Here is a 9,493-nt window from a genome sequence, read left to right as displayed (position 1 = left end):
TAGACTTGCACGGAGTTAGATTTTAACCTTTTTTTAAAAAAAGAAGCAACTTTGCTTGTGATCTGTAATGTGAAAATTTAGGAGGGGGGATTTTAATTGAAGAAGAGCCAATCCAAAATGTACAGTGACAAACGCCCTTTCTGCAGTCTGGAAGTGTTGGGCATCTATGCCTCCTTGCTGGGTATGCAGATTAGTTATGCAGTGAACGGTGTTCTTATTGGGAAGGAATTATCAAAGGGGTTGAACCCTCTGGCTTTCATTGTTTACTCCAACGTGGTGGGGGTACTAGTGCTTACACCATTTTCCCTCTTTCTTGAAAAGTATGTATGTGGGCATTGTTTCATTTCGTTGGATTTTCTTTATTACTTTGCAGTGCTGAGTATTGCTTTAATTTCTGAACATTTCAAATCCATGGTTTCATCTGAGGAATGCAGGACGAAGCGGCCAGCAACTGTGAGTTTACCTCTGTTTGGACAGTTCTTTCTGCTCTCTCTTGGGAGGTAAGTTGAGTATCTGAAGTCCACATTCTGCATCCCAATTACTGTTATTGCTATATAAATAGAAGTGCCATCACCGCAAATCTTTCACAGGGCTATGATTTTTCCACTTAATATCGTATTGGATGCCCAGTAAGCATTGTTTGGGGCGGTTCGTAGCAGATGGGGCGATTCTCAGAATCACCCCATCTGCTATTTTCAATGCATAAGCTCTGTCGATGCATGATATCTTCACAATGTTGCGTAGGAGTTGATTGTTTTAGCAGTCCAAAACTATCAGTATTGCTCTGCTACAGCTAGTAGGAATATCAGCCCTTAAAATCCTTCATTCTGGGATCTAGAATTGCACGGAGTTAGATTTTAACCTTTTTTTCCAAAAAGAAGCAGCTTTGCTTGTGATTTGTAATGTGAAAATTTAGGAGCGGGGATTTTAATTGACAAAGTGCCAATCCAAAATCTACAATGACAAACGCCCTTTCTGCAGTCTGGAAGTGTTGGGCATCTATGCCTCCTTGCTGGGTATGCAGATTAGTTATGCAGTGAACAGTGTTCTTATTGGGAAGGAATTATCAAAGGGGCTGAACCCTCTGGCTTTCATTGTTTACTCCAACGCGGTGGGGGTACTAGTGCTTACACCATTTGCCCTCTTTCTTGAAAAGTATGTATGTGGGCATTGTTTCATTTCGTTGGATTTTCTTTATTACTTTGCAGTGCTGAGTATTGCTTTAATTTCTGAACATTTCAAATCCATGGTTTCATCTGAGGAATGTAGGACGAAGCGACCAACAACTGTGAGTTTACCTCTGTTTGGACAATTCTTTCTGCTCTCTCTTGGGAGGTAAGTTGAGTATCTGAAGTCCACATTCTGCATCCCAGTTACTGTTATTGCTATATAAATAGCAGTGCTGAATACATTCTGTCCTGTAAGCCTTTTTCTTGGTTTCAATACATTAGGGTTTCATAGTTAAGGTTTTGATATTTAGGGTTTCTTCGGCAGTCACGATGTCTGTGAGAGCAGTAATGAGCAAGCGTGAAGACGCGATAATCTTCAAGGGAGACGAAACCCTGGAGCTTCTTGAAACCTATGGAATTCCCAAGGGTCTCCTCATGCCTCTGGAGAACGTGGAGGACGGGGGTGGGGTTGAAGCCACCGGGGACATCTGGCTGAAGCAGAAGAGTGGTGTGAAACACCACTTCAAGCGCACAGACAGCTTTGTGCAGTATGGTACTGAGATTTCTTGCCAGTTGGAGAAGAACAAGATGAAGAACGTCAAGGGAGTGAAGGCCAAGAAATGGCACATGCCTTTCTATGTCCCGGTTCGTGAGATCGTTGTGGACGAGGAAGCTACTCCTCCTAAGATTTATTTCAAGAGCTATGCCAATCTTGGGGAGTGTTTCCCTGCCGAGTACTTCAACAACAAAGACTGAGAAGAAGGCCACTGCGACGTGGGATTGCTGATCAGTATTATAAATAAAGGCTGCTTGATTGAAGTTCTACTGGTTTAGGTTTTTATGTTGTTGCAACCATGAAAAAGTCTGAAAACGCTAAATTTCTCCCTGAATATATCTGGTCCTCCAGACTTTCTATTCTCACTTCTGGGTAATTATATGCAAATGTTGTGTTTCTCTTTCAATTTTATATGTTGCATGGAGATTATTAACTACTGGTATTAAGCAAATCTGATTTGCGTTTACTATATAGGGGTTATTTTGATTTTTCGGTACGTGGAGAACATTATGAGTGTTGACTAGCAGTACTTTGAATCCGTGTTAATAATATAGTATTTAGTCAAAATATAAATAGCAGTGATGGTGATCTTTCGCAGGGCTAGGATTTTTCCACTTAATATCGTATTGGATGCCCAGTAAGCATTGTTTGGGGCGATTCGTAGCAGATGGGGCGATTCTGAGAATCGCTGGGTGGTGGGGCGATTCTGAGAATCGCCCCGCCACCACTGCGCCACCAGTGGTGGCGGGGCGATTCTGAGAATCGCCCCACCACCCGGCGATTCTCAGAATCGCCCCATCTGCTATGAATCACCCCAAACAATGCTTACTGGGCATCCAATACGATATTAAGCGGATTTCAGAGGGAATTTTGATGTTAATTAATTTTGGCAGGAACAAACAAAATAGTTTTTCAGTAAAATTTCAGTTTTGATCTGGAGTGAAGAGCAGATCGCTCCAATGCGGGAGGTGTTCAGCCTATTCGACACCGACCGTGACGGGTACATTACGGCGGCCGAACTGGGAACCGTGATGCGATCCCTGGGGGAGAATCCCACTCAGGCGGAGCTTAAAGAGATCATTAAACGCGAAGAGATCAGTGGCACCATCGACTTCCCTCGCTTCGTGGACGTGATGAAACAGAACTTGAAGGGAGGGAGCTTCCATGTTCAACTCAGGGATGCCTTTAAAGCCCTCGATAAAGAGGGCACCGACAAGATTTCTGCCAGGGAACTCCATCATATTCTTACCAGCGTCGGGGAGAAGCTGGAGCCGTCGGAATTCGATGAGTGTATTCGAGAAATTAAGGTCGATTCTGACGGAAACATCTGCTATGAGATCGAGTTTTAAACAAAACAATATATTTTGGTTTTACATTTGATTAATAATCAAAGTAGTCAGACCTGGATTTTGGGAGCTTTGTAAAATATTCTTATATGTTATGTTATATAAAAAATAAACATAGGGAAAATTGATACATAAATTATAAATTTTGAAGTAAACAACTTTTGATAGATTGAACATGATGTATGACTTGAGTTTAAAATTTTGAAACTTCTTGATAGATTAAACATAATGGATGACACAACTTTTTGATAAATTGATCATAATAGATGACTTTAATTTGAGCAATTCTGTTCTGATGAGATAAAATAGTTTATATTTTTCATTTGCAAATCTGTAATTTGCAATTTGCAATTCTTCGTTGATTGCATAAAATAGTTTGCATTTTCCATTTGCAAATCTGTAAATAATCACAAATGGATTCCCCTGCTCTCTTTGGCTAAGAAAATTGTTATAAACCAAATCAAGTCCAAACGTACGCAAGCAATGTTTGGTAAATGAAGGCAACCAAGTGCTTCAAGACTTGAGATATAGGGTGAGGGTCTTTCGACTATTTTAGTTAATGACTTGAAGTTGGCACGTGATCAGGCTATGTTAGTGAGGGTTTGTTAGGCTGAGTCAACAACTCAATTAATTCATTTTGTTTAGGGTTTGTTAGGCTCATTTTGTTTGAATGCATGAGGTTAAAACAATCGTTTTTGGAGATTTGGGATCGTTTTGACTAGATTGGTGTTAATAAATAAAATTTCAATAATTTCTAATAAATTGATATGGTTTAATTCCACACATCATTATTAAATTGATAAATAGACAAATCACTTGGTGGAAATAAAAAAGTTTTTTGAAGAAGCTTATCTTTTATATCTTTGCATAGATAAGATTTGTTTTCGCTGATAATTCTGTTGAGATGAATTGATTACAAGGGAAAAAAGTGTGTAAGCAAGTCTTAATCATATAAATGAATTTCACATGTAGACTTGAACATATATATATATTTTTAATAAATATAAAATCAATTGCGTTTGGATGAATTATAGTGTTTTTTCTTCACTTGATTAACATTGGTAGTGGATGATATGTAGTGAGTTTTATATATATATTAAATTCACCATTATTAAATTAGTTGAGTTTGTTTTATTAATTTTGAAAATTGGTATAAAATGTTTTAAAGTGATTTCATGTTTGTGAAAATATTGAATTTTGATAAAAATGAATGTTGAGTAGAATGATAAATACATTTTATTTTATAAAAGTGACATGGGCGTGTTGTAGGGAAAAGTATCCGATTCGGATGACCCTATCCCACTCTAAGGGTGATAGTACCTCAGCAACAACTGTAAAGAAAACTACTTAAGGTTTACTTCTTTATGAAAGCAAGAGAGAATGAAGAGATGCACTAACCATTATCTTGCGCTTAATGTCGAATCCAAACTCTTCTCTTTGCTTGCTTGCTCCCAACTCCTTGCTCTTTTGCTGACCCAGCTACAATGAGATCCTGCAAAATAACAAAGAAGGAAACTACAAGAAGCATGCAATCATAACTGATTCAAGGATTAGCATAAATCAAATATACAATTATCACAATACATCATTGAAACAAGTGCATATAGAAGAACCTCAATAGCTTTTATTAATGGAAGAAGTAAAGTTCTGAGAGTGTTACAACCATTGAAGGCCCCAATCCAGCAACACCTCCCAGCAGAAAGAATTTCTCCTCTTCACCTCCTTCAAGCAATCACCCAATAGCTCTATAGTGAAACCAACAGCATATCATTACTTTGCACAAAATTCCAGCCTCCTGAGCTCATAGGAGAGAGCTCAATATATAAATGAATTGAGAAAGGATGAGTCAGCTTGCAACTGATGTGTAGCTGCCTTGTGTCCTTTCTCTCTTCAGTTGATCTTCAGTTCTTGAGTCCACTTCGAGAACCTTGCTTCCACTTGGAGAAACAGAGCCTCTGACTCATCACAAGGCGAAATCCCTGATCCAAGTGTCATTTTTGGAAGATTCCAGAGCATTGACTCAGTGTGCCACTTGTCCCATCTCGCTCAGTGCAGGTGGCCTTTGTTCTACCTGCTTTGCAACGCAGGTACACCATGGAGGAGTTGAGTTTCAGCGCAGAAGCCTAGTGGAGCACCTGCTTTGATTTCAGGATTGCTTGTTTTTGAGTGTTTTCAGGTGGAGAACTGATCTGAGAGCTGTTGGTTTGCTGACCTTGTTCCTCTAGGGGTAGGAAACATCATGTTTAGGGACTTTGGATCCCTTGGATTATTGACAATTCATGCTTGATGCTGCAAGGCACAAAATTGTCTATAACAGATGCCCCCTAAAGTATGAGGTCGTTTATCGGGTGAAATGCTTTATTAGGAGGATCCGAAGTTCATTCAATCTGCTGAGAAGTGTCCTGTAATAAGATACAATACAATACATTATTTTTCATACTTTTTCATGATCTAGCTGAGGCGGGCATTCCCATGCTCAGCTTTATAAATTCATTTCGGTACATAGAACAGACGATCGTCTGATGATAGACTGATAATTCTCTGCTGAAATTATCATCCTTTGAGAAGGATGATCATCTGCTGCAATGATGTACATATCAAATGTCTTTATATCCTGAATATATATCGCAGCCCGGATGGATGAAACTAGATCCGGGGTCTTCAATCTCTTCCGATCTTCACTCGATGTACAAGTCGATCCATGTGAGAATTTCTTGAAGTCGAACATGGAAAGACATCGCTTGATTACCGGTCAATGATGTAAACCGTTAACAAGCGCGAGAGGAATCACCGATAAGGATGATGACCCTCAAGGTACAGCAGCACAATTCACATGGTGGGAATAAAGGACTTGGCGTCGACCACCATGCAAAATCTTCTGGTCGAAGGTCATTGATGTATACCTGTCGCCGGAAGTGAGAAACTTGCCATTGAGGCATGCAAGCTTCAAAGTACTGAGGGGGATGTTCCTAGATCAACTCCTTGGATAATGAGCTGATGTCGACAAGGAGCGATCCGTCAAAGGAGGGCCTTAATGGATCCCACATCATTGACACGGAACGGAGCTAGTGATTGTGATGAGGTGAAAACAAACTGTGATGTATGATTCAGGGTGGCGGTCATGAAATGGACGAAGGACAATGTATGGCAGTGGATGGGACACGGTTGACTCTTTGCAGAACGACATCTCTTGAACATATAACAACACTGATGTGATGGATCGGTAGCATTACCCCAAATGTGGATGGTGTGGCGAGGACCATGGTGAATGAATCAACCCAACCCGATGTGATACGGAGGACAAAGTGTCGTGTTCAAGAGCGACTTGCTACCATTAAAGCTGTGAGGTTCTCCCAATTTTTCCCCAGTCATTGCTGACCAGTACCTCTTTATTTTTATCAAGCTTGAGGAGGATAACATATGCTTGTTCTATAACCTGCCCTTCGGGCAAGCCCATCGCTATGTTTTAACGAGCCTAGCGATAGGGAAACTCATTCTCGTCTAAAGACAAGTTTGTCGCTATTTAATGAATTTAACGAGTCTAACGACAAGGATAACTCGGTCCTTTTCATTTTTAGAGAGTCTAAAAAGGTACATAAAGTCAACTCCTGAATTCCTTTTTCGTCATCTAATCCCTTAAGTCCGAAAAAGTATAAAACAATACAGAAGGGATGAATTTTCGATTGCTTTAACGAGCCGAACAAAACAAGCGCTCGATCTTTTTGTGCAATAATCCCTCAGGTCCAAAAAGATTAAAATCTAGAGGAGGGATAGCTCTTCCGGTCGTTTAACGAGCTGGAAGGCCAAAACTCGGCAAACTTTTCATATTTTACGAGTCAGGAGAAAAGAGCTCAAAGAAGACTCGTCTTTTGAGGAACGAGTGATAAACAGGGATAGCAACAGATTCCAGGTACAGGTTGGAATTTTCCAATCACGGCAGTGTCACAAGGATGGCTAAGTGAAATCACTCTTCGCAGCTGTTCCTCAAAATGGGTAAACAAACATATGGAGATGAACGATTGGCCAAATGAACGGATGGAGGTGAGACTGCAAGAACACGACCAAGGGCTTTAATATGGCTGTCAAAGGTTACATTTACCAAGGTTATTTACCGGTTCATTTTTTCTGGGTGAGCTTGAACTCTAGGGGAAGATTGCTCACAACTTATGTTTATTTTTTAACGAGCATGAACCATGTGCTAAAACTGCTCGGATCTTGCGTTTATTTTTTAACGAGCATGAACTGTGTGCTAAAACTGCTCGATATACCAGTCATAATACAAGAAACGCCTCAGGTGAGATAGCTATTTTTTAAGGAGCTTTATCTCACGAAGCTATGCTCCTATTTGGCAAGTTTTGACTTTTGCCCCACATCCTTTCTTTATGCAAGCTGGAAACGGCTAATCCTACGAGTTTAACGGGTTAGACCTACAGGTTTAAAGGGAGGACCTAAAAATTTAAAAAATAAATAGTCGTCCCGTGCTTACATTCCAAAAGGTTTGCATGCCCCCAGGTATAAAGTATAATTTTGAGGCGCTGCCTCTTTCTTATTATCCGAAAAATGGTTTTATTTGCTGCCGCAAACTGAACTCTCTTTTCGGCGATGTCTATCATTAGGTTGCTAAGGATGGTGACTACTTGTTGCAGCAATTTCATCTCTTTCTTTGGAGGCTGCCCCTACTTATCCTTCAAAACATATGTTTTAATGGGTGAGGCTTGCCTTCAAAGATGGTTACTTCTTGCTGCCGCAAATGGTCCCCTTCCTCGGTATCCTAATTATCTAGACAAGGGGAGCGAGAAACAGATTATCCCACTCTCATAACTTTGACAAAAGAATCTTATTCTAGAACAACCCTCTCTTCCTTCTTTCGGACGGGGTACGGACTAGTCATATTCTTCTGCGGAAATTAACTTTATACCCAAGGTTTCCTCTGCCCAAGGCAGGCCAGGGTGCATGCCCCCTGGGTCCCAGTTACATCTTTCCGAATCACTCGCATTCATCGGGAAGTAGAACCGGGGGTGGAGGCATTCCTTGAGTGAATAAACCGTTAAGGGATGGTATTTGACTATTTGCGATGCGTGATCCTGGAAATGAAAGTTGGTCTACGAGCTTGACCATTCTTCCTTCGTGCGGAAAACACATAACTCTGAAGAGTGAGGACACTATTGCATCCATGCAATATATATAGTCTCGTCCAACGAGTAAGTTATAAACCAAGGGTCCCTGGACGACCATGACGTTCATATGAACTGTCTTCCCCTTCAATGTAATGGGAACATTGGGGAGAATCCCTAACGGGCGACTGGTTCCTTTATCAAAACCTGATAGATTTCTCATCTCAGGTAAAAGTGCCGGGGAACCCAGTGCTTTCCAAGCAATAGAGGAAAGGATACTCACAGATGCCCCTTCATCAATGATGGTTCCAGCCATTACCATTCTATAGATTTGGACAATGATTCTGAATGGTATACTGGCTGGTAACCGGGGTCTGCCTAGTTGATTCCAATCAAAGGATACAACTAGGTTGCTTGGTGGTGGGACCGAATACACGGCCGGATACGACCCTGACGATGTTCCTTCCTGCGATAAAGGAATGGGCGCATTTCCCTGATGCTCATCAGAGTCTGTGTTGATGAAAAGAATCTGGATGGTGTCATCCTTATTCTCTTCAGTGAGGGTGTCACTTGAAGATGAATCTTCAACGACGGTGTCATTTGAGGATGAAACCTCTAAAGGAAGAACCGGGTCAACTGCCGTTTCGACCTTTAGACTTTCGTCTGGTCTGGATTCAGCAGGTTCATTCTCAATGACGGACACTTCAGCTGACCACTCGAGCGGGCCAGCTGGATTTTCAACTATCGAGGGATTAGGCACGAGTTTTTGGTATCCAGGAGGAAGTCGTAACGGTGATACCGGACGATCTTCCAAAACTCTCTTCGCCTCATCTAAGAATGGACATCGGTGGATGGCGTGATCGCCTTCACACAACATACAGGGTGATCTTGGTCTCCCTTTTCGTCCTTCACTCTCGCTAGTTGATGGACTGCAATCAACATGACTACCAGAGGTTGATGCTACCGGATTGTGCAACCTGGGGGACCAGTCCCTTAGTATCCGGGGAATACAAGGACAATCACGATGGAAGTGGGTCCCTTTGCAAATGACACATGGCGATTTAGGCCCGGTCGGTGCAGTGTGTGGATTTTTGTCAGATGTCTTTTGCTTGCCCCCAGTCGCCTTCGCCATAGGCCCCTTCTGCTTCTTTTCTCTCTTCTTCTTTTCCTTCTTCTCTATGGGAGGCTGACTTCTGCCGGCTCTACCCTGCGAAGATGAAGGATCAGAGGAAGAATTGTAAGAGGTGGAAGGCTGGTGGGTAGCTCGAGACTGGTCTGACTGTTGATTCGACTGCTCAGGATTAGTGG

General features: G+C 41.5%; 2 protein-coding genes across 2 annotated transcripts; both read left to right on the top strand.

Moving 5' to 3' along the window:
- Positions 1 to 1,410: 1,410 nt before the first annotated feature.
- Positions 1,411 to 2,221, top strand: LOC149228658 (uncharacterized). Its single transcript, XM_089375715.1, has one exon. It carries the CDS (start codon positions 1,500 to 1,502, stop codon positions 1,923 to 1,925), a length of 426 nt encoding a protein of 141 aa, XP_089231841.1. The 5' UTR covers positions 1,411 to 1,499; the 3' UTR covers positions 1,926 to 2,221.
- An 85-nt stretch (positions 2,222 to 2,306) lies between these two features.
- On the top strand, positions 2,307 to 3,074 carry LOC149228657 (putative calcium-binding protein CML13). The gene is made up of 2 exons (XM_089380825.1): positions 2,307 to 2,362; positions 2,642 to 3,074. The coding sequence occupies exons 1-2, from the start codon at positions 2,307 to 2,309 to the stop codon at positions 3,072 to 3,074; spliced, it is 489 nt and encodes a 162-aa protein (XP_089236951.1).
- Positions 3,075 to 9,493: the final 6,419 nt, after the last annotated feature.

The sequence above is a fragment of the Pinus tabuliformis genome, chromosome J (genome assembly GCF_031772625.1).
Source record: "Pinus tabuliformis cultivar Carrire ecotype Pingquan chromosome J, CPIR1, whole genome shotgun sequence".
NCBI classification, from domain to species: Eukaryota; Viridiplantae; Streptophyta; class Pinopsida; order Pinales; family Pinaceae; genus Pinus; species Pinus tabuliformis.
This window is presented reverse-complemented; position numbering and strand designations above follow the sequence as displayed.

Excerpts from the sequence above, each read along its gene's own strand:
- LOC149228658 (XM_089375715.1), top strand. The coding sequence starts at position 1,500 with ATGTCTGTGAGAGCAGTAATGAGCAAGCGTGAAGACGCGATAATCTTC.
- LOC149228657 (XM_089380825.1), top strand. The coding sequence starts at position 2,307 with ATGGTGATCTTTCGCAGGGCTAGGATTTTTCCACTTAATATCGTATTG. Across the intron at positions 2,363-2,641 it reads AATATCGTATTGGATGCCCA|TAAAATTTCAGTTTTGATCT; the intron begins GTAAGCATTGTT and ends ATAGTTTTTCAG.